General features: G+C 57.5%; 1 protein-coding gene across 1 annotated transcript; it reads left to right on the top strand.

The window, feature by feature from the left end:
* The first annotated feature begins 901 nt into the window (after positions 1 to 901).
* WDR86 (WD repeat domain 86) lies at positions 902 to 24544 on the top strand. Its single transcript, XM_068550193.1, has 6 exons — positions 902 to 1064; positions 10521 to 10662; positions 13171 to 13591; positions 20736 to 20871; positions 23957 to 24060; positions 24371 to 24544. The coding sequence occupies exons 1-6, from the start codon at positions 902 to 904 to the stop codon at positions 24542 to 24544; spliced, it is 1140 nt and encodes a 379-aa protein (XP_068406294.1).

Raw genomic sequence — 24544 nt, 5'->3', positions numbered from 1 at the left:
GACCCCAAGTCCCCCGAGAGCCCCTCTGGCAGGGTCCTTAGGACTGGGAGCCTGGAAGGAGCTGACTTGCCTGATGGTGGCGCGCAGCCGCGGGCCCGAGTGCGTTCCCGGCGTGAGCGTCTCCCCAGCCCAGACCCTGCAGTCCACCTCCTTCTCCTCCTCCTCCTCCTCGTCCCGGCCTTTGGTCCTGGCGGGGGTGGCAGAGGGCGGGAGCCCAGAGGCGCAGGCCGGGCAGCCGGAACCTTCGCACGCCGAGCGGTGCGCAGCGTCCCCGGGGCGGGCGCGGGGACCGCGGGCTGAGGTCTGTCCCGAGAGGGCGGGGGCGGGGGCGGGGGCGGGGGCGAGGGCGAGGGCGGGGGCGGGAGCGCAGGCCAGGAAAGTGGGAGGGGACAGGTTGAGGGGTGGTCTCTGAGGAGGAGCCAGGCTGAACTGTATTGTTCGCCTCGGCCGCCCGGAGCGCGCGGAGCGGGCCGGGGAGCGTACGCGGGGCGCTCCGCTTCCCGTGTTCCCCCGTCCCCGGCGCCCCGAGAAGAGAGCCGGGCTTTTCCTCGCGCCCCGGGACGCCTCTGCTCAGGTGGGGTGCGGGTCTTCCCTGGGGGCGCGGGCAAGGGAGGCGTTCCGCGCCGGTGGGGCTGCGACTGCTGCACCCGGGGACCGGGAGTCCCGAGTGGGCCGCCCCGCGCAGCGCAGCCCCCGCCGGCTCCGCGGGCCGGGAGGCCGGGTGGGCGCACGGGAGCGAGCGTCCGCCGCTTCACCCGCGCCGCGTGCTTCCGCAGGAGCCGAGGGCCGGGGGCCCCGCGATGGCCGCGGGACGCAGCCACAGGGAGCCGCGGCGAGGATACCCGGGCGCCCCTCCCTAGCGGGGCGCAGCCTCCTCCTAGTCCGCCGCCCGACCGGCGGGATGGGGGGCGGAGGGTCTGCCCTGAGGGTCTGCGCGGACCACCGCGGGGGCATCAACTGGCTCAGCCTGAGCCCCGACGGGCAGCGCCTGCTGACGGGCAGCGAGGACGGCACGGCCCGACTCTGGAGCACCGCGGACGGCCAGTGCTGCGCCCTCCTGCAAGGTAGACCCGCTCGGCCGCGTCCTCCGACCTCTCGCTCTGTCCTCCCCTCTGCCGCTCGCCTGCCTCAGACCTGGGCGCTTTCGTCCGCAGACCCCTTCCCCAAAGTCCAGCCCGCGCCCATCGCGGACCCTCGTGGAAGAGCGCTGGGTGGGGTGGGAGTGCAGAGGGGGCTACGATACGGGCCAGTGAGCCGAGGGGCGAGGCTGCGAGGGCGCAGATCACCTGTCAACCGCTGGGTGAAATCCCTTCCATCACCGCAGTTTTAACAAACAAAAAGAAATCGCAGCTCTGCCCCTTTCAGCTTCCCTCGTCTCTCACAGGCCTTGTGACCTTTGGCTGAACATTTCCTCTCTCGGGGCCTTTGTAGTCACAACAGTGGTTTGTTAATCGGCCTGGGCACTACGGAGTGCACTCCGCGCGGTGTGGTACTGTTTTCCCACCACTCGTGCAGGCAGGGGAACTGAGGCACGGAGTTAAGTAGTTCGCCAGAGGTTTACACAGCCCATGGGGGGGCAGAGTCGAAAACCCCCTCCCTCATTCGACCCCCCTGCCCTGCTCTCTCGCTGCCTCATTTCACCCGCAATTTGGCATGTTTGGAAACTCCATGAAATAGCAGGAGGTACACATAGGCGTAAATATTGTTTTATGAAAGAGCCCTACCAACACACCCACACCGATTTGTATTTGTGGCTTACTCAAGGGAAGGTGGATGTTTTTCTTACCTCGGGTCCCTGTCACATGCCTGCAGCACAGGACTGAGAGGTCCCTCTGTTGTCTGAGTGGCTCCTACAGCCCCCTGTGGAAGCACCAGGCTGCCTGCGCTGTGTGCACAGTTATTTTTCACTGCTGGTTTTTCCACCATAATCAGCAAATCCTGGGTGGCCTGCCCCAGGCCTCCTGGCTCATCTAGGCACAGGGAGTAAATTAGCTTCCGTATTGGCTGATCCTGACCCTGCGGGTTTTCTTTTTTTCATTTTATTTTATTTATTTATTTATTTATTTATCTTTGGGCCATGCGGCTCGTGGGATCTTAGTTCCCCCCCGACCGAGGAGCGAACCTGTGCCCCCTGCAGTGGAAGAGCAGAGTCTTAGCCACTGGACCGCTAGGGAAGTCCCACCCTGTTGGTTTTATTTTTATTTTTTATTTATTTATTTTTTGGCTGCGTTGGGTCTTCACTGCTGTGCGCGGGCTTCTCATTGCGATGGCTTCTCTTGTTGTGGAGCACGGGCTTTAGGTGCGCAGGCTTCAGTAGTTGTGGCATGCGGGCTTCAGTAGTTGTGGCGCACGGGCTTAGTTGCTCCGCGGCATGTGGGATCTTCCCAGACCAGGGCTCGACCCCGTGTCCCCTACTTTGGCAGGCGGATCTTAACCACTGGACCGCTAGGGAAGTCCCACCCTGTTGGTTTTACATCAAAGCAGTTATGGTAGGTATTTCAAAGCTCAGTAGGGATGCATTTTGGACTGCCTGTTCTTTGGGAGCTGGTGTAGATAATGGGGAGTTGGCCACCACGCACAGATAGTCACACACACTGCCAAGGCACAGATCTGTTAGAAAATTTAAATCCAGTGTGTATTGCTTTCCAAACATGAGAACAGTATCTAGAGGGCTTTCAGAGATGCAGATGCCTAGGTCTGGGTTTCACTGAGCCTTTGGGGGTAGGACTCCAGAATTGGCATTTCTAACAAGCTGTGAGGTGACTCTGATGATCGGCTGGCCCGGGGAGCCCTGGGCCTGGGACCCCTTGTGGGAGCCCAATTCGTAGGCCAGTTTCTGCCTCAGGAAGCTCCAGTTCTTTCCAGGGTGGTTCTGGCCTGGTGGGCACCTGGCTTCGTCCCCAGGGCCCACAGTCCTGCCCAGCCCTGCCCTGCTATCCTCACCCGGCTCTGTGCCTGGCAAGTCCCCTTCACACCCACTTTAGTGACCCTCACAGCAGCTCGTCCCCGCAGGACACCAGAACCTGCTTCCTAGCAAGGCCACGCTGGACCCTCTGTTGCCCTAGTTGGAGGCCTTCCCACTCCACGGGAAAACGCTATCAAACGGAAAAACTGCTGACAGGGTCGTTTCTTTTATAAGGGTTTGCACTTTAAGAATTGTCAAGGACAGAGGGGACAAAAGTAACCTTTCCTTATCCTGAAATTGCACTAATAGACTTGTGAGAGAGTCATTTTGGGTGTGTGATAATCCTTGTGTGGCCCCCATGGTAAGCAAGGACCTGCCAACTGCTCCTCTGTAGGATTTTTGTTTTTGGCTGCATTGGGTCTTCGTTGCTGCACGCGGGCTTTCTCTAGTTGCGGCGAGCAGGGGCTACTCTTCACTGCGGTGCGCGGGCTTCTCATTGCAGTGGCTTCTCTTGTTGCAGAGCTCGGGCTCTAGGCGCGTGGGCTTCAGTAGTTGTGGCGCACAGGTTTAGTAGTTGTGGCACACGGGCTTAGTTGCTCTGTGGCGTGTGGGATCTTCCCGGACCAGGGATCAAACTCGTGTCCCCTGCCTTGGCAGGTGGATTCTTAACCACTGCGCCACCAGGGAAGTCCACAGGATTTTTTTTGTATCAGTGAAATATTAATAAAAATGTCTTGACATTTTAGTGCCCTATATTTTATAAATACCCTTCTAAGTACATATTTCTTATGTTATTAACCCTTGCAACTGTGAGGTGGATAGAATTGACAGCAGTTTAGGGAATTCCCTGGCAGTCCAGTGGTTAGGACTCTGCGCTTTCACTGCTGAGGGTCTGGGTTCAATCCCTGGTTGGGGAACTAAGACAAGCTGCGTGGCACAGCCAAAAAAAAAAAAAAAAAAAAATAAGAACAATTGACAGCAATTTATTTATTTATTTTTAAAATTTTATTGAAGTATAATTGACTTACAATGTTGTGTTGATTTCTTCTGTACAGAAAAGTGACTCAGTTATACATATATATTTATATATACTCTTTTTCATATTCTTTTCCATTAGGGTTTATCACAGGATATTGAATATAGTTCCCTGTGCTATACAGTAGGACCTTGTTGTTTATCCATTCTCTATATAATAGTTTGCCTCTGCTAATCCCAAACTCCCATTCCTTCCCTCCCCACCCCTGGCAACCACAAGTCTGTTCTCTATGTCTGTGAGTCTGTTTTTGTTTCGTAGATATGTTGATTTGTATCGTATTTTAGATTCCACATATAAGTGATACCATATGGTATTTGTCTTTTTCTTTCTGACTTACTTCGCTTAGTATGGTAATCTCTAGGTCCATCCATGTTGCTGCAAATGGCATTATTTCATTCTTTTTGATAGCTGAGTAGTATTCCATTGTGTGTGTGTGTGTGTGTGTGTGTGTGTGTGTGTGTACACACCACATTTTCTTTATCCATTTATCTGTCGGTGGACATTCACGTTGCTTCCATGTCTTGGCTATTGTGAATAGTGCTGCTATGATAACACCAGTTTATAGATGAGAACAGGAGATGCAGATATTTACCAACATGCAGCATATTCTAAGTGTTTCCTAGACACTCACATCGTGAGGCAGGTGCTGTTGTCAGCATGCCCGATGCATAGTGTGGTTGCAGGGCTTGTCCAGGGTCTCGCGGCTGGTCGGCGGCAGAGAGGCTTCTCGCCCACTGTGTGGCTCCTGCTCTGGGCAGGACAGAGTTGCAGGGAAGCTGTGCTCCCCCGGGGCCACACGGCTGATCAGCGGCAGACCCTGCAGGTCTCCTGACTCCAAATCCAGGCTCTTTCCACTGCCATCGTAGAAATTGCCACCTCGGGGTGAGTGCCAGCTCCTTGCACAGCTTGGGGCCCACAGTAGGCTTCAAAGGAGAGCCTGTTGGTGGGTCAGGCCTGGATTTCTCGGGCAGAGCGGCCTGGGTTGGCAGCTCCTGCCCTGCGTTTTCCTTCTGCAGACGAGCTCACGGTGCAGAAGCAGTTGGGGGCTAGAGGATCTTCCCAGATCTTCCCGGACCATGGCTCGAACCCATGTTCCCTGCATTGGCAGGTGGATTCTTGAGCACTGCGCCACCAGGGAAGCCCTATTTATTTATTTATTTTGGCTGCGCCAAGTCTTAGTTGCGGCACATAGGATCTTCATTGCGGCACGCGGGATCCTCAGTTGCAGCATGAGGGCTTCTTAGTTGCGGCATGCATGTGGGATCTAGTTCCCCGACCAGGGATCCAACCCGGGTCCCCCGCACTGGGAGCGTGGAGTCTTACCCACTGGACCACCAGGGAAGTCCCGTGCCTCAGTTTGTTTATCTGTGAATTGGGGGTGATAACAAGAGGAACCTAACCTCATAAGGTCGTGGTGGGCATCAAGCCAGTTGAGAAAGAGTTCCTAGCTCATTGTATTCGCTGTCTTATCCTTCATGCCCGAAGTGAGTAACAGGATCCCTTGGCACTGTGCCATGCCAGCTCCAAAGCTCTTCTTCATTTGCCTCCCACAACTCTTTATCATCCCATTTTGTAGATGAGGAAACTGAGGCTTGCCAGCCCTCTGCGCTCCTCCCTCTGGGTCCAGAGCCCTTTCCCCCTCACCTGCCTGTTGGCTTGACGGCGCTGGGTGCCTGTGTCGGATTCAAAGGTGCAAGAGTCTCGGATCCCGCCCCAGGGAATCTGCAGATTGGATTGAGAGAACGATTGCTTAACTAAGGGGCTGTGTGCACTTCAGAAGAGCAGGAACTTGGTGGGCTGGGGTAGCCAGGGTTCACCTCTTGGCCCAGGAGGGCCTGGAACTGAGACAGTTTTTAATTGTTATAAAAAACACACAGCATAATATTTACCATCTTAGCCATTTATAATATACAGTTCAGAGACATTAAACGTTCAAAACGTTGTGCAGCCATCACCACCGTCACCTCCAGGATTTTTTCCTCTTGTAAAACTGAAACCGTCCCCTCTGAACAATATCCTCATTCCTCCCTCCCCCAGCCCCTGGCACCCACTGTTCTACTTTCTGCCGCTAGGAACCTGACTCCTCTGGGTACCTTGCATAAGTGGAATCACATATTAGTTGTCTTTTTGTGACTGGCTCATTTCACTCAGCACAATGTCCCCAAGGTTGTCGCATGGGCCAGAATGTCCTTCCTTTTGAAAGCTGAATGCTATTCTGCCGTGTGGATCTTACACATCTTCTTTATCCATCATCCGTCGGTGGACGCTTGGGCTGCTTCCACTTCTTGACCATTGTGAGTGACGCTGCTGTGAACATGGGTGTGCAAATACCTCTTCCAGGCCCTGCTTTCCATTCTTTTGGGTATATACCCAGACGTGGGATTGCTGAATCATCTCATACATATTTTTAAGCGGGCACTTGGGAGCACAGGGAAGGCTCTCAGACATAAACAAATCGTTATTAACTTTGTCCTGGTCAAGGAAAAATTCCATCAAAAAACAGTTTGTTTTAAGTACGGATGTGAAGGAAGCCCACACTGGCAGTTCACTCTAAGGCTCTGCGGAGACCACCGTCTGGGGCAGGTGAGCTCCCCTGTGGGTGCGGATTAAGGAGAACGGGGATGGAGGCGGGAGAGCAGTTTGGTCAAGGTTGTGGAGCAGGAGAGGCTGGGCTGAGGACAGGCCCTGTGGCGGCAGCAGTGACCAGAGCATCAGCCCGGCCTGGGAGCTTGGGGGCGGGTGGCCCAAGCCTGAGTCCTCAGTGGCTTTGTCAGACCCTGTCCATTCCAGCCAGGGCTCCCGTGCTCAGACAACGGCAGGAAACAACTGGCACCTCCGAGTGGTAACTCAAGGAGGGTCTAATCAAGGGACGCTTGCAGAGTGTGGGGAACCACTGTACTTATGGCGAGTACCAGAGGGGCTGTCACCATCCCCAGGCCTGAAGGAGGGAGGGTGGGAGCGGTCAGTGCCGCCTGGAAACGGCTGGGGAGGGGGCTCCCTCCAGGGAGGCGTGACCGTGGTTCGAGGGCCTCAGCCAGCATATCCCGAACTAGAGACCCCCTCCTGGGGCTCCCAACTGTCTGAACCCTGCGGGCAGCGGAGGAGACGGAGCCCACAGCGGGTGAGGGCGCTGCAGGGAGCAGGCTGGAGAAGACGAGGACCCACGGGGGCAGACGAAAGACTCCAGGGGCAGCAGGGCGAGAGGAGGCCCCGCTTTTCATACTGAGTTGAAGGCGTGTTCAGCTGGGCCGTGCCCACTCCAGGCCCCTCTGCCCCTGCAGACCCTGGTCTCCAGCGCGGCGAGCTGCTGGTGCACGGGGAGGGGGCACTTGGACTCTAAACCTGCAGCAAGTCCAAGGGCGTGCAAGCCGGGAGACGGGGCCGGCTACCTTGGCAGGAAACCCTGAGCCTCAGCATATTCTTTTGAACATAATAACTGCATTTTATCTGCATTCTACATCCCTTCAAAAATATTTATTTTTAGTTTGGCTTTCTTGCTTATTCTGCACAATTCCAACAGCTTGTGGCCGAGGCGCCGTGGTCCCTGGAGACGTGATGGGCCCTCCCTTCTCCGAGCCCTCACTCCTCCACCCCTGGTGATCCTGCCGGGGCGGTGGAGCCCTGTTGTAGGTCTGTGGATTATAGTCAGGGGCGCGCTCCGCAGCCCCCAGGGCCCCTGTGCTGCAAGGGCTCTGAGCCCGGATCGCTCCCTTGGGTTGTCAGATGTGAGATGGGCGTCTTGTGCCGGAGAAGGGGCTTGTGCGGGGGAAGAGCCTTGATCGATGCAGGGACCCCCGCCAGCTTGGCCAGGCCCCTGAGGGGGTGGAGGGTCAGCCTGGCCCAGCTTCAGAGATGAGTTTTTTTTACATTGAAAAACTTCTTTTTATTATCACCTCTTTTCTTCAAGTCTGTTTATATTTCTGTTGATTTGCAATCAGTGTATATATCCTGTTTTTTTACTTCTACATATCAGAAAAGCTGTCCCACTCTCACGGTCTTGGTTAATGGCTGCAGTTTCACCGAGTCTAGGTGCCACGCTTGGATTTTCAGTGTTTTTCTTGGCCTGATTGACGGGTTCACATGACACTCTGCCTTCCTGCTGTCAGATGCTGTTGAGATGGGACGGAAGGAGCTGGAATGGGAGTGACACCCCGAGGGAGCCTCTCCTGGCCTTGGTTAGCACTGGGGACCCCTCTCATGGTGCTGAGCCCTCCCGACCCCTCCTGATGGCTGATCTGGTCTCGGGGAAAGCTCGTTGAGAATCCTCAAATATTTTATAAACATTTTGGGGTTGGCAAAAAGCTGGGCTGGGTTTTGCCAAACACATTTGCCCTCGACTTTTAAACTGATGTGCACTTTGAGGGAAACAGTCTGCAGCCTCTTCCCGTGTTTACTTAATTTACGCAAATGTTGTTTTCCTAGAGGCCTGGTATGTGCTATCCAAGAAGATGGGATTCTTTCTTACTTTAAAAAAAAATTCTGTTTCTTAGAACCCAGGAAGTTGGGTTCTTCCAAGAGAAACTAAGCTTGACCCCAGGGCCAAAAAAAAAAAAAAGTGTGACTCAGCTTGAAACTACCCAAGAGATTCTAAATCCCCGTCTACAAGATACCAGATATCTAGATGAAGTTTTAAAATCTGATCAAAATCCTTGAAGTAATAAATATGACGCTCCCATGCGTTATTATTTGAATTCATCAGTCTCCTCGTCTGTGAAATGGCTCTTAGGTCTAACATTCCTTTGCTTCCGTTGATTTTCTGGTCCCTGAATTCTTCTCCAATTGAGTCAGTTTCAGTTTGCTGTTGGAAGTGCTTATATCCGAGATGGAAAACGCTTTTACCTGAAAAACAGGCCCTACTGTGTCCAAGGATGGAGGGCTCCTGGGCTGCTTAATAATGGTCGAGGGGTAAACATCGACCCCACAGCCAGGGTGAGAGTCAGAAGATCTGACAACTGCCCCGTAAGAAGATGACCACGTGCACTTGGCCGAGACCCCAGACTGCAGGGCCCTCCCTCCGTCCCAGACCTCCACCCTCACTGTGTCTGCTTCATCCACCGTTTCTGCCAAACGCCTGAATTCTGGCCCCAGGGGCCCCTCTTGCTTTGGTGTGTGCTAGCTTCTCTCCCAGACGCTCTTCCTCTTCTCCCGACAGACACGGGCACTGCGTAGACCCTTCCTTGCCTGCCACACCCAGGCTTCTGCTCTGTCCACCCTCGTCACGCTTTGTCCCAGCACGTATCAAGCTTGGCTGACTGTCCCTCCTTCTGGGCTGGCTGCTCTGTTTGAAGGCAGGGAATGTGTTTTAATCATCTCTGTATCTGTATTTGTGTCCTGCGGCTGCTGTGACCGATGATCACACTGGGTTTCCTTAAAACAAGTTTATTCCGGCACAAGTCTGGAGGCCAAAAGTCCAAAATCAGTGTCACTGGGATGAAATCAAGGGGTTGGCAGGGCTGGGTTCCTTCTGCAACCTGTAGGGGAGAATGCCGTTGCCTTTCCAGCTTCTGATGGCTGCTGCATCCCTTGGCTTGTGGCCGCATCACTCCGGTCTTCAGGGCCAGCACCTGCCAATCTCTGCTCTGTCTTCACGGTGCCTTCTCTGTGTCCTCAGATCTCCCTCTGCCTCCTCTATGTGTGTGTTTATTTATTTATTTATTTACTTATTTGGCTGTGCCGGGTCTTAGGTGTGGCATGCGGGATCTTTAGTTGCAGCATGTGGGCTCTTAGTTGCGACATGCAGGATCCAGTTCCCTGACCAGGGGTCGAACCTGGGCCCCCTGCACTGGGAACATGGAGTCTTAACCACTGGACCACCAGGGAAGTCCCTCTGCCTCCTTCTTATAAGGATGCTTGTGATGGCGTGTAGGGCCCACCCTGATATCCAAGACAATCTCCCCATCTCAAGATCCTTAATTAATTGCATCTATAAATGTGTCTCCTTCCAAGAAAGGTAACATTTCTAGGTTCCAGCAATTAGGACCTGCTGCTCTCTTTGGGGCCAGAATTCTGCCTACCACAGTGTCTCTCCCCAAACGTAAGAACAGCTCACGGCTAACATTTACACAGCCGGCACAGGAACACCGTGAGATAGGCACCGTCACTCTCCCCATTTCAGGGGAGGAAATCGAGGCACAGAGAGGTGAAATAACTTGCCCATGGGCAGCCAGTAGCAGCACCAGGCTGCTAGCCCAGGCATTCTGGTTCCGAAGACCATGCCCTTGGCCTCTGTACTTCCTGCCTCTGTAACGTGGGGTTTGTTGAATGACTGAGTGAATACAAATAGCTGAAAAGTTTGAAGAAGACTAAAAAGAGATGACTAAGAAGGGGGGAGGGAAGGAGAGGAGGGAGGAAGGATTCCAGGGCAGCCTAAGTGCCCCCTGAATTGCTCCTGGCTCCCACGATTCCTGAGATTCTCCCAGACATAAAGCGTCATTTCAACACGCTAGTCACTACTGGACTTGCTGCAAACACTCGCCGCCCCCTGCTTTCCTCCCTTCCTCCCCATCTCAAACATTCTCAAAGAAAAACAGGAGCTGGCATGCCCTGCTGTGCTCACGTCTCCCCCCACCTCATCTGCAGGGCACGAAAGCTACGTGACCTTCTGCCAGCTGGAGGACGAAGCCGCCTTCACGTGCAGTGCTGACTGCACCATCAGGAAGTGGGACGTGCTGACCGGGCAGTGTCTGCAGGTGTTCCGGGGACACACGTCCATTGTGAACAGGTCGGTGTGCCTGCCAGGCGGGGAGGACTCGGCCTCTCCTCGTGGTACCCGGCCGAGTCCCAGGGGACAGAGATGTAGGCTGTGGGGCCCCTGCCCTGGAGGAGCTTAGCTTCCCTGGGGAACACGTGTGGACGTGCGGGGAGGCGGTCAGGAGCACACAGCAGTGGAAGGGCAGCAGTGTCCCCAGCGCAGCAAGCGCTGACTGCCCGGGGCTGCAGGTGGGGTTTGGGAGGCGGAGGTGGGGCGGGGAGGCACCACCAACACTCAGACCAGAGCCTGAAAGCCCTCCTGTGGCCCTGGCAGCACAGCTGCCCCCAGCTGGGTGCAGGGAAAGGGGTTTGGAGGCTACAGCTCCTACCGAGGGAACAAATTCCAGAGGAAATGGCTTAATTGGTACCTGATGGTGGACTTGGGGCTCGGAGGAGGAGGAGAACGGCGATTGTTCTGAAGAGGGAGTCGCGGGCGTTTATAAACCTCTCCTCTCCGTGTTGCTGTTGAAAATATCCCAGACCCTCCTTCTCATGGAGGTTTGAATTTTTGCAAAAACGTATTGCGTTTGGGTCTGAGCTGAGCCATGGAGATTCCTTGGTGATCAGATCAATTGGACACTATTTCTGCAACTTGGGGCCGTCGCAAACTCCCGAGGGAATGCCCGGTATGAGCAGGAGTCTGGGCACCGGGGCCCTCGTGACCTCACTGGCCAGGAAGGGCAGCTGCCCGGGCAGCGCACTAAGCAGGGAAAGGGCCCCGTGCAGGCGGGCGTTTGGCGGGGTGGGGGGCAGGGACGGAAGGATGTTCTCAGCCAGAGGGGATCCTGGCAGCCTGAGCTTAGTGGAGCCTGGGTCCGGGTGGGACCCGTCTGGCCTAATGTTCCAGCGCACGGTGGGTGGAAGTGGTGGGTCAACCCGATCATTAACTGCCCGGAGTACCAGCTGCCTGCGGATGGAACGGTGCTCCCGCAGGGCGGGAACGGGGAAGCATCCCTGAGCGGAAAGGCAGAAGGGTCGTGTTGGCTCAGGATGGCTCTGAGTGGAGAAGGACCCCAGTGGGGACCCCATAGAGCTCCGCCCCAGCCCCCGCCTCCTGCAGCTGAGCTTTTATCCCCCCTAAACCCCTTAGACAGAGCAGGCGAGGCCCGGGGACCTGGGAGACCAGCCAGCACCACGCAGGCCGGGGCGGAGGAGGGCTGGGATTGGGACCCGGATTTCAGCTCTTGCTGGCCTCTTCCACACTCTTCCTTGAGAAAGAAGTTTGTGACTGAGGTAAAAGTGTGGGCCTGGGGCGCCTCCTCTAGTGAGGCTGTGAGCGGCTGGAAGGGCTGACAGAGGATGGGGTGGGTGGAAGAAGGCCACATCTCAGGGGACCAGCCGGCGCTCCGGTTGTACCTGGAAACGAATCAGTGGCTCCTCAAAAGTAAATCTGGACAATTAAGGCTAGAAATGATGCTCTGCCAGGTGTAGACTCTCCTGAGTGCACACACAACACACACAGATGTTCACACACAAGTACACATATGCACTCATGCACACACACACACACACACACACACACACACACACACTGCTTTTGCGCAGTTGGCTCTTCTAAACATCTCAGGGTGCATATTTGTATTATGAAGTAACTGTGCTCACAAATGTGTGATGGCCCCGAGGTGAGGACGTGGACTACACTTCTCGTGTTTTCAGAGCCGGGCCAGGTGTGTGAGCTTCTGGGGGCACCGGCCCGGCCTGGCGTCCCTGCCGTCACAGGCCACACCCGGCAGGACTCGGGCCGTCAGAACATCACCCGAGGCACCACGTCATCACTTTCCTTTAGAAACACACGTGTGGTGAAAACCGTATCTCCTGGCATTAGGGAAGAAGCCATCAGTAGAGAGTGTGCTTTTCTTGTGCTGCGTCCTTAGTGACTTGTGGGAAGTGAGAACTGTCCAGAGGTGAGAAGCCGTGGAAGGAAGTTCTGCTCTGTTCCGTGTCCATCTTTCCTCCTGCCCGTGCTAGGCTCCCAGGCAAGACCTTTTAAAAGAGGGGGCACCAGGTGCCTCTGAGACTGAGATGGGGGTCCTGACCCCCCTGTGGCCACACAGACGACACGCCTCATTCCAGGTTCAGGCCGTAGCCCTTTGGGGGTGGTGTGTAAATTAGGGTCCACCCTCATGCCCTTTGAAGTTATACACAGAGTTCTATGCTAGAGACAGATGTGTATTTTCTGCAGAGAAAGTCTTAGCATACATCAAGATGAGAATAGGAGTCATGAATAGTTAACTGTTTGGCAGGCTCTGCTCCCCCCTCCCCCTGCCCCACCCCGGGCTCTCCTGGCTCCCTCACTGCCCCCCTCCTGCAGGGGGCCTGAGATTCCTCAGCCTTGAGATTTTCTCAGACTCGGGTCTCCCAGTCACTGGGACCGTTCATTCTTCTCACCCATCACCTGGGCTCGTTGAACACGTAAGACGCCAGCCTGCCGGGCAGCCCTGCGTGCTCTGACCCCTGACCCTTCCCCTCTTGCCACCAGGATCCTGGTCGCCAACAACCAGCTCTTCAGCAGCTCCTATGACCGGACAGCTCGAGCCTGGAGTGTGGACAAGGGGCAGGTGGCACGGGAGTTCCGGGGCCACCGCAACTGTGTGCTGACTCTAGCCTACTCTGCCCCCCAGGACCTCCCTGGGGCTCCGTGCGCGGAGGAGGCCGTGGCCAGGGGGCTCCTGGTGACGGGCAGCACGGATGGCACGGCCAAGGTCTGGCAGGTGGCCAGCGGCTGCTGCCACCAGACACTGCGGGGCCACACAGGTGCCGTGCTCTGCCTGGTGCTGGCCACGCCTGGCCACACGGCCTTCACCGGCAGCACGGATGCCACTGTCCGAGCCTGGGACATCCTGAGTGGGCAGCAGCTGCGGGTGTTCCAGGAGCACCAGGGCTCCGTCATCTGTCTGGAGGTGAGGCCGGCCTGGCTGCCAGGGAGGCCCTGGCTCCTCCTCTGAGCTGCCGCCCCACCCCAGTGTACCAGTCAGCTCAGGCTGTGGAACAAAGTACCACTGGCCGGGCAGCTTAAACGACAGAGATTGATTGGCTCACGGTTCTGGAGGCCGGAAGTCCGAGATCAAGGTGTCGGCAGGGTTGGTTTCCTCCGAGGCCCCTCCCCTCGGCTTGTAGACGGCCTTTCCCCCGGTGTCCTCACACCGTCTTCCCTCTGCTTCCAGATTCCCTCTTCTCGTGAGGACACCAGTCATACTGGATGAGGTTCCACTCTAATGCCCTCATTTTAACTGAATTACCTCCTTAAAGGCCCTATTTCCAAATACAGTCACATTCACGGGTACCAGGGTTAGGGCTGTTGCCAACACATGAATTTTGGTTTCCTTCCGTGTGAAGTGAGGATTACGTCTACGCACAGACCGTGGTCCATAATTCCTAAATCCAAAAGCTGAAAAAAAGGAAGGTTTTTTCTTAGGCTTGGCATCAGAACTCATTTTGATATGAGGCTGGTTGTAGTTAAGTTTAACCTCACTTCCTGGGACTACGTGTACCTTTGCTGTGGAAACACGAGTGTGGTCCTCAAATCCTAAAACTCCTGAAACGCGTCGGCCGAGGTTTGGATTAGGGATTACGGACATGGAGCTGTGCCCACCCCGGGTGGTCGTGAGGATGTAGTGAGTTGACAGCGGACGCAGTGCCTGCTGCAGAGCCAGTTCTTGACGCCCGTCCGCCTGTGATACTGTTGCTGTGAAGCATGTGTTGCTATGAGGATGTGTGGCCTGCACTTGGCGGGCACGTCTGCAGGATATGGTCCCTCCCTCTATCTAGACGTTAGGGTCTGGATGTTCCTGGCCCGGGTCACGGCCACAGCCCTTTCCCTTCTCCAGGCCAGTTCCCACACCCGAGGTGAGCAGGTTGGGGTGCAGTGCTCGGAGGCGCCGAGCGATGGGGGTGGGCTCAAGGTGGCAGGAAGTAGTGTGTGGCAGTCCCCTGGAGAGCCAGGCCAGGACGCCCGTTTTGGGTTCTCGAGGTGAAGGGCAAGCCCTAGGGCCCCAGGACCAGTGGAGTAGAGAAGGGCTCCACTTTGCTTGGACAGAATGATCTCTGGCCCCTGGTGAACGCCAGAGGGCCCATGTTTGTTTGGTTGTATAAATTGCATTTTTCTAGTGATGGGGGCAGGGCGGGGGACTGGTTGTTACTGAGCTGAGATTTGGCCACCTGGTTTCTTTTTCTTTTTTTTTTTTTTTAACTTTGATTTTTTTTTTTAAATTTTTATTGGAGTAGAGTTGATTTACAATATTGTGTTAGTTTCAGGTGTACAGCGAAGTGAATCAGTTATGCATACACATATATCCACTCTTTTTTAGATTCTTTTCCCATCTAGGCCATTACAGAGTAGTGAGTAGAGTTCCCTGTGCTATACAGCAGGTCCCTAAGCCACCCGGTATCTGATCCTGGGACTTGGGGAGGCAAAGGGAGGACCGGGAGGCACCTGGGAGGCAGCACTGTGTGTGATGGGGAGAGGTGTGCAGGGAGCAGTGGGGGTGCGTCCTGGGCGGGGCATGGGGGGACGGCCTCTGGGTTCCTGAGGGCGGGCGGGGTCTCTGGGCTCAGTCTCCTGGTACCGCCCAGGGGCAAGTCCGTCTCCCATGTTGGAGTCAGCCTGCAGGGCGCGGAGCCCGGTGTCGGGCACAGCAGTGGGAGTGAATGAGCCCGGGAGCAGAGCCGGACCTCTGCAGGAGGGGGCTCAGGAGACGGTGAGAAGCACGAAGGCCAGGCCAACTCGTAGTGTGGGAAGTTCCTGGGGTGGGGTGGGGAGCTCCCAGAGTGAAGTCAGTGTTGTTCCCGTGAGCACACACCGGGGTCTGTCCAGGATGGGTCCCAGTCGGGTGGGGGGGCGTGGGGAGAGGGCCCTGCTGGGTGGTGGGATGGGGACGGGGCGGGGTGAGGGTGGGCACAGTGCAGTGTGTGGAGGCCCCTGGGGTCAGAGTTGGAAGGAGGCAGGGCCCACGCTGTTGGCTTGGGCGGGGAGGGTTGCCCCCAGTGTCAGGAGCAGCGGGCCCCGTCGTAGAGGCCGGTCCTAAAACGGAGCCTGAAGGGATGGGCACAAAGGCAGCACACGCGCTGGTGCCACAGCAGCAGCGGCGCTTGACTCAGGAAACATGCGGTTATTTGGTTTGTTGGTTAGTTACTTCATTAGCTGTTGAGTCAAAGCCTGCTTCGCCCCACAGTGGGACTGAGGCAGAAAAGCCCCCATTTTTCAGAGTAGTTGGGGGATAAGATTCTGCTCGATAAGGTCCAGGGCCACCATCTCCACAGTAAATGGCCTGGCGCCTTCCCGAGAAACAGAGGACCCGCCGACCCCTGGCCGTCCAGGCTTCCTTTGCTTTGATATGACGTCCCCTCAGAGGGGGCCATAAGGGCCCCTGTAGCTTGGTTGCTGTATTATCGCGTCTCCCTGCTGTGTTTCCCCAGTACAAACTCATATCTAGGTGTACCGCGACTTGGGAGACGCACGTGCGGGTGACCTTTGGGTGTGCTGGCTTTGCCCGCTTTCCAGGGTCCCTCCTTCTCCCCACGTTAGGGTCGGGGAAGACCCTTTCCCTCCCCTCCTGATCTGCCTCTTTAATAGAAGGGCTTCCCCATGTCCCCCCTGCCATCAGAAACTTGCAGGGCCACCTGCCAGTCTCGGCCCCAGCCCGTGAGACCCTGGCCATGCGGGGCCGTCGCTGGGACCCTGCTGTCACCTCTGGGCTGAGTGTGAAGCACAGCACAGAGTCGGGGCACCACCCCCCGCCCCTGCTCACCTTACCTTCTCCAAATAGGTGACCCTCGGTTCACGTCTGCATGTCTGTTTCCTCCCTCTGTCCCTTCCCTGCACGTCCACATGCAGGTTGAGCCACCTAAGCCAAGGAAGGATCTCTCCTTGGGGACCTCCCAGAATTGCGACCCTCCCAGCTCGGCGAGCGGTGGGCTGCCTTCCCAGACGCCTTGCAGAGGCAGGCAGGGTTCCCGGGGGTCTGGAGACGCGGGATGGTTCTGTGAGCCCTGCGGCCTGGCCTCTGGCGTTGTTTAGGGAGGAAGCACTCGTGCCGGCAGGTGGAGAGCGAGGGAGTTGTCATCCGTGGTTTCCCGTTAGGCTGAGTGGGAGGTGTCCACTGGGATCCCGGGGGGCCTGTTCCATGGAGCTGCGGTGTTTACACCGTCCCTGGGAAACAGGTCAGGCCCTTTTGTGTGTTGAGATAAACTTGGGGGCCACATTTTCAGAGGCTGGGGAGAAGAGAGGAAGCTCACAGAGCTATGCAGCCTCCTGTGCCTGTCTCCGAACCGTCGGCCCGTGTGGATGAGGTACCCACTGCAGCATCGTGCCGCCTCCTTGCAGGCCTGCGGCCCACTCTGAACTTGCCGGGAGCTGAGGCGGGGCCCAAGAAATCGGCCAAGCCCTGGGGGGCCTCTGCCTTTCCTCTTCACTGTGGGATGTGTATCCAGGGTCAAGCACGCCAACCCCAGAGGGTTCCAGAAGCCAGGTGGGGGCAGAGCAGGAGTGCACAGGCCTCCTACGGAAAAGGTGGGCCAGAGCAGAGGTGAGGGCTCACTTCCAAGTAACAAACTCAAGGTCAAGCCCGCTGACCACCGAGGGGGACCGCTCCTTTACCCCTGCTCTTCGGAGGGGCTCCCAGGGTCTGGGCTCAACCGGGTGGTCCTTGTGAAGAAAGAGAAAGCGGAGACGCTTTCCTGTCCCTTCATATTTTAAAATTTTTAGTTATGAAACATTTCAAACATAAAGTATAGCAAACGGTAAATGGGACACCTGTGTACCCACCTTTGAAATGAGATATTAAAATAAACATTTCCAGTACAGCCAGAGGGGGAAAGGAAAGGCTCTGCCAGGTGTGGGGCAGCCCAAGGGCTCGGGGCATGCACCTGCCCGTCCGCAGCATTGTCAGGCCCTCCGTTCTTTTCCTACAAAAGCACTGTCCTGCCAAAGCCCGAGGGGCTGGAGCAGAGATTGCTGCTGCCTTTTTAGGGATACGTACCGGCTCCCGGCTTAGATCAGGCTGCGTGCAGTATTGAATTTATCCTCACGGCCACCTCTAAGGGTGATTATTTTTTCTCATTTTGTACATGAGAAGACGGAGGCTCAGAGTGGGCAAGCAATTTGCCCAAGGTCTCACAGCTGGTAAAGGACAGAGACAGGATTTGAACCCAGGACTGAACATGCAACCTGTGCTTTTGACAAGCAGCTTTCGAAAGGTGTGTCTGGACCCATGCCGTGCTGGAGTCGGGGAGCCTCTTCCGACAGGAGGCTGAGTGCCGGGAGCCTGGCTGTGCTCTGCACCTGGCCCTGCTCACCACCTGGCCCATCTGCTTCTCTCCCGCTGCCCTGTGCGTGGCCTGTCGTGAGTGGAGGGGAGGCCGCGGCCGCACCCCTGGGGCCGCAGCAGCAGAGCCCCAGGCCTGCCCTCCGCTTGGGTGGATCACACGCAGGGAGATGGCCCATAAGCCCCGTCCCGTCCTCTCGGAGCTGCCTTGGCTGCTGGGAGGGAGTCCTGCTGGACTGGCCTTTGTGACTCGCCCTGTCAGGGTCTGTCCTGCTTTCCCCACATGCCTTGAGCCTCTCTGGTCTCCGCGGGCTGCCCTGCTCCTCCCCGTGGGTGTCCTTTCAGGAAACCAGCCAAAGCAAGCAGTGAGGCGTCCGCCCGCTTATCAGCCTCGGGGCTCAGGGTCTGTGCTTTGAAAGTGTGCTGCTTTTTAAGCACATGCGCCAGGCCCTGCGTCGTCGGGACACCCGCTATGAGCAGGAGGCGTCTTCCCTTTGTCTCGGCCGCTGTGGACGCTCGGTGCCTCCTTCACGGGGGCCGGGCAGACAGAGCTGCAGAGGCCGAGTGGCCTAGATGTGCCACTAGGGTCTCCATCTCACAGGCTGCCCATACCCACTCCCCTTATCATAGGTCTGGGAGCCTCAGTGGGTAGTTTGGAGAGTGTGGTCCCTGGAGGTCTGGGGCTGCCTCTGGGAGTGACACTTGGTGGGGGGACAGTCAGGAAACACTGGGGCCAGTGGCACTCGGCCTGGGGGGCAGGGTGCAGACAGTGCTGGGCGGCATGAGGAGGGGTCCTGGAGGGCGGCTTTCCCACAGAAGATGAGGGGGGGTCAGCACAGAGAGGACTTGTAAGGGGGGCATGGCATGTGCCCGGGATCTCAGGGCACAGCGAGGACACTTGTGCACCTGGGGAAGCCAGGCCATGTTCAGGCTCCAGGCACAGGGCTGAAGGGGGGGCCCCGAAGGCCAAGAGCAGGTGGGGATGCCAGGCAGGTTCCCCTGCCCTTCTCGGTGGTGGTGCAGACGGAGGGGGGACCGGGCGATGTTCTGGACCCTGCTGGAGCCCTCGGGTGTGCGGACATCGCACGCGGCCCTGTCCTCGGGGAGTGGACCGCCAGCGGGAGAGGCCAGAAGCCAGGCTCCATTGGCTGGGCCAGTCGTCACCCCAGTAGCACCGGAGGGCAGGGCCTGAGAGACGCGGGCCAGGCCTGTCGCCCACTTGGTCCACCCTCAGCCTCTGCCTCCAAGAGGTATACGTGTCCCTCGAGATTGCACCCCCTCTGCCGTAGCGATTGGCCCAAGGCCAAGTTTGACCTGTGCTGTGGCTGTGGGGTGGAAAGATGCACTGGGCCAGAGTCCTATTCTCCGGGATTTAAACTGGGAAGTAATATGGGGAAACTGAGTCAGCTGTGGGAATTGGAGTGGAAAGTGGCCAAGATGGGTAGGTAGTGTGTGCTCGAGCTAGGAGGACTCGGGACGAGTTAAGGATGCCCATTTCAGGGACTTCCCTGGCGGTCCAGGGGTTAGGACTCCACGCTTCCACTGCAGGGGGCACAGGTTCGATCCCTGGTCGGGGAACTAAGATCCCGCAAAACAAACAAACTAGGCCCGCTGCCTGCTGCCCCTGGGAGAAGGACCTCATCTTTCCTAAGCCTCCAGCGGCCCCTGGGCCCCAGCGGCGTCCTGGATGGCTGTCTCGGGGGCTTGTAGCCTGCCCTCCTCTTCCTGGGCCCTGCAAAGTGGGAGGAGGCCTGGTGCCATCAGCCAGCTAACGGCAGCTGAGTACCCCACTCCGCCAGCCTTCGGTTCGCGTCCGTGTCTCCAATAACCAGAGGTGCTGTGCTGGTCGGGAGCTCTCTGGGCTGCGTGGTGTTTGCTGTAGGGAAATTTGCAGAATTATTTCAATTGTCTTTGGGCTTCCCTCGCGCTAGTACCCTGTCCCTCTTGGCGGGGGTGCTCCTGGGAGGGGGGCTTCCTCGTGCCCTTCCCTTGTCTTCCAGGCCCTTTCCTAACCTCCTGCAACGCCAAGCAGGGGTGTGAGTGCCACTCCAGCTGGCAGCGGCGAGCGGGAAGGGGGGGAACCTGTGTCCAGGGGCAGGGGGGCAGGACCCCATGATGGCCCCTGGCTGTCCAGCTCCGGTTCCAGCAGAGGGCTACCTTACACACACCGCGGTCAGTCAGGTTACTTCTAGAGCTTTCTCCTATCTCCCTTCCCCAAGCAGAAGTCCAGTGTGAAAGCCCTGCCCTGGGTGCCCCTTTCTCAGCTGGAACATTACCAGGGAACAGAAGTAGCTACAGGTGGAGTCACATTGACCTTCCCGGGGGCCAAGCTGTAGGGAACTGCTAAAGAGAGACACCTGGCAGTAGTAGCAGCGGTGCTGGCCGACATTTTCTGGTCCTTGCTCTTCGGGTGCTGAACGCTGTACGGTCGTGTCTGAGCACCACAAGGAAGGGTCTGGCGTGATCCTTGTCTGCGGGTGAAGCCGCTGAGAGCAGAGTCACTGACTTGGCCAAGGGCCAGTCAGGATCTGACGCCGGGTCTGCCTGAGCTACACGGCCCTGAGGGGAAGGGAGGAGCATCGTGACCTTGGGTGCTGGAGTGGGTAGTGGTGAGGGGCGACCCAGGGGCAGGGGCATTTCTGGCTTGTCCACAGTGTCTCCACTGAGACCTGCGTGTGCCCCTCCACGTTCCACAGAGAGAGGTTTGGAGGGGCTTCCGGGGTGCCCCCTACGGTCAGCGGTACCCGTGTCCGGTGCCGACCCTCCCTCCCCCCACCCCCAGCTGGTGAACCGGCACGTGTACTCGGGCAGCGCCGACGGGACGGTCAAGTGCTGGCTGGCAGACACGGGCGAGCGTGTGCGCACATTCACGGCCCACAGACACAGCGTGAGCGCCCTCAAGTACCACGCGGGCACCTGTAAGTGACCCCGCCCTCCCCGTAGCCCCAGCCTGCCTGTCCCCTTCACGCCCCGCCCCCCAGCACATCCGCTCTCGCCCAGACCTCTCTGCTGCTTCTGACTGCACTCTTCCCTCCTGGAGCCTCAGCTGCCGCTCAGTTTGGTCAGCGGCCAAGGGCGGCGGCTGTGCCCCCTCAGTGCACGTGTTTGTTCCTCCAGCGAAAGAAGTTCCAAATAAGGGTGTAGGGGCTCCTCCCCACCTTTACCCCGCTAGGACGTGCAGCGACCTGTGTGTTCAGAGGACCTCAGGTCAAGAGCAGGTCTCAAGGACACATTCTAATTCTCGAGACAGGGACACCACTTAACTCCAGTCAGACTTGAGGGCCACGTGGGTTTGGCTTCACTTGGCATTAGGTTTGACTACAGATAAGAGAAAGCCCAGATAACGGGGATTTAAATGAGATAGTGGTTTATTTTTCTCTCAGAAGAATTTCAGCAGCTGGTGGTATAGGCTGGAACGGATGGCTCCAGAAAGTTGTTAGACACCCAGTTTCCTTTTTTCACTTTACTTCATCATCCTTAGCATGTATCGGCTATCTTTAAGGGGGGGCCTCATGGTGCAAGATAGCTGCTGGAGCTCCAGCCATCATATGTTTTAGGCAGGCAGGAAGAAGAGGAGGGCAGGGCAAAAGGTTGTGTCTCCTAGATGAGTAGGCCCCTTTAAAGATCTTTCCTGGAAACTCCACCCAAAGACTTCTGCATACATACCTCTGAGCACTGCCTGCAAAAGAGACAGAATAATAAAAACTTTTATCTGGGGATACTGCTGCCAGGATTAATCAGGGTTATTTTGGAAAGAAAGAAGGGCAGCGTGGCTTACTGGGTAGTCAGCAAGCTCTCTGTCCCACAGGTCTCAAACTGTCACACATCTGGGCTTTCCTGGCTCTGTCCAACTGGGCTGCCACCAGTTGTTTACACCCCAGACACACGCAGAAGACAGGCACTGTTCTGGGGAAGCAAAACCCACAACCTCACCACACCTACATGGGAGTGGGGCTCCCAGCTTGCTGGATATCTCTTTCCTAAAACGATCCCCAATGTTATATTTTGCTATCAGCGTCCTCCCTCCCTCCCTCCCTCCCTCCCTCTCTCTCTCTCTCTCTCTCTCTCTCTCTCTCTCTCTCTCTCTCTCTCTCTCTCTCTCTCTCACTCACACACACACACACACACACCTGCAGCAGGAAGCCAGCCCCCCCTAGGCGAAGCTGAGCCTGAGAACCATCTTCCTAGCACAGCAGTGAGGGAGCAGACTGGGGTGGGGGAGGAGCCACAGTGGAAAATTCAAGTTGACTTCACAGCACAGGTGTTAGATGAAGATAGAATGGATTTCCGAAAATAGAGTGTGAGATGCCCTCAGGATTTAGGTGTCTGACGCAGAAAAATGATCTTTTTCCTGTTCCTGTGTCCAAGTGTGATTATGGCTCTGCTCCTGTCGGGGACCTCTAATTTAAAGAGAAGAACGTTGCCCAGAGCGCCTCCCCGTGGCAGCGGCTGGGATGAAACCTGCCGCTGCAGCAAATCCCACAGACCCTACCTGCTGCCCGCTGTTAAGGAACTTGGTCCTTGGTCTTTGCCAACAGGCTACAGGATGATCAGACCTAATTCTGGACCCTCTTCCCACCCTCAGGATGCCCAGTAACCACAGTGCATTGGTGGAGGGGAAGGCAGGAAAGGAGCTGAAGAGGCTGAGAAATGAAACTTCCCCTCCAAGTCCACATGCGCTAGTAGCTTTAGCAGCAAACCTGGGACTAGGCAGGTGACACAGGAAATGGGATAAGGAATAGACACCCCAAGGACAGGGAGCCCCCAGGGGGTGCTTACTGTGGCTCACTCAGGCTGCTGGGTGGCTGTAGCAGATGCTATGGGTACCACGCTCAGGGGCATTTCCTGCTGCAGCACCTGAGGTCCTCTGCCCGAGGGTGTTTTCCTGTGAGGCAGGTCATGGGAGGGCTGGGAGTTGATGGATAAGTAGCCCAGTGTCCTTGTCCCTGGGTGGAACAACTCTGAGACCCGGTCCGCCCCTTCTCCCAAGGGCCCCCAGCAGTCACCTGCTTCCTAACACACCTGCATGGGAGTCCTCCTTCCTTCCTGTTTCTCTCCCCACTTCCTGGAATGCCCTGCTAGATAAACCGTTTGCACTCAAAACCTAGTGTCAGGGTCAGCTTCCGGGAGAACCGGGGCTAAGATGGTAAGTGGACGAGGGAGTTTCTCTGGCCAGTGCCGTCAGTGTGGTCCCTGACCAGCAGTATCAGCATTACTTGGAGTTGGCTAGACATGCAGGTTCTCAGGCCCCACCCCAGACCTCCTTAAATCAGAAACTCAGCTGGGCCCAGCCTGCACTCGGGAGTTTGAGAACTCTTGGACTAAGTTATAATGTAGGAAAAAGCCCAAGGGAGGCAGAATCGGGAGGTTCCCCCTGGGAGAGGTTGCGCAGGGCCCCTCTAGTGAACCCCGGAGGCGCTGGGTTGTGTTTGGAGGGCCAAGTTCATTACTGAGGAGGGGGAGGAATGAGTTTCTGGTTGGTCCTTGTCCCGAGAGGCTGCTCAGACGGTGGGGGGGGAGGGATGACCCCCCCCCCCCCCGAGGCAGGGGCTTCAGAGCTGCTGGAAACACCCGGCAGGGAAGCTAAGCTTCACCAAAGGCTTCCACCAAATGGCCTGAGAGTGGGAAGCTGGGCCCAGGTGGTACTCAGGAGGGGTGGAAGCACCTGGAAGGACTTGGCAGGCTGACCTGAAGCCCAAGGGCGGTGGGGCAGCCGAAGTCCTGCAGAGCCGGCTGCAGCCCACAGAGGGCGCTTCCGGGCCCCTGGGCGTCACCCTGAACTCACAGGAAAGTACTGAGATAGGGAAGGTGCCACCTCCTTCCTTTCAAGGGGCTTCTGCTGTTTCCCATTGGCAATTATGACATCCCTGGGAGGCGAGCGGTGGGTCCCGGAGAGGGTCCCCGTCACTCTCCCCGCCCTGCCCATCCACGACCCCCGCCCTGCGGAGTCCCGAGGGGACGAGGGCTCTCGGGCGGGAAGCAAGTGCCACTGTGTGTTCACAGTGTTCACGGGCAGCGGGGACGCCCGCGCGCGCGCCTTCGACGCCCAGTCTGGAGCGCTGCGGAGGGTGTTCCGCGGCCACGCCTTCATCATCAACTGCATCCAGGTAGGCGCTCTCGACCTCTCCGGGGCCCCGTGGCTGGTTAGCTGAGCGAGGGCTAGCCCGCCTGCGCCTCTGCCTCGGAGGGGGAGGGGGGGAGGCGGGGGAGGCGGGGCCAGGCAGCAGCGCTCCCCCGCGGGCAGAGCCTCCCGCATCGGGCGGCCTGGGCGTGCGCGGCTCACGCCGAGGCCCGGGCCGGCGCTGGCCCGAGGCAGGGCGGGGCCTGCACCTACGTGACCCCGTAGCTGCGGGGAGGCGCGGGGTCGGAGGGCGGTGGCGCGCCCCCTCCAGCGCCGCCCACGCCCCGCGCCCGCAGGTGCACGGCCAGGTGCTCTACACGGCCTCGCACGACGGCGCGCTGCGTCTCTGGGACGTGCGCGGCCTCCCGCGCGCCCCGCCGCCGCGTCCCGCCGCCCCCAAGCGCAGCCTCTCGCGCCTCTTCAGCAACAAAGTGGGCTGCGCCGCCGCCGCGCCCCTGCAGCCGGCCTGA

The sequence above is a fragment of the Eschrichtius robustus genome, chromosome 8 (genome assembly GCF_028021215.1).
Source record: "Eschrichtius robustus isolate mEscRob2 chromosome 8, mEscRob2.pri, whole genome shotgun sequence".
NCBI classification, from domain to species: domain Eukaryota; kingdom Metazoa; phylum Chordata; class Mammalia; order Artiodactyla; family Eschrichtiidae; genus Eschrichtius; species Eschrichtius robustus.
Note: the sequence above shows the minus strand (reverse complement) of the source record. Positions and strands in the feature narration are given on the sequence as shown.

Bases quoted from the DNA above. Each gene is read 5' to 3' on its own strand.
- WDR86 (XM_068550193.1), top strand. From the start codon at position 902: ATGGGGGGCGGAGGGTCTGCCCTGAGGGTCTGCGCGGACCACCGCGGG. The intron at 10,663-13,170 runs GTCGGTGTGCCT...TCTTGCCACCAG, and splicing joins CACACGTCCATTGTGAACAG to GATCCTGGTCGCCAACAACC. The intron at 24,061-24,370 runs GTAGGCGCTCTC...CCGCGCCCGCAG, and splicing joins TCATCATCAACTGCATCCAG to GTGCACGGCCAGGTGCTCTA.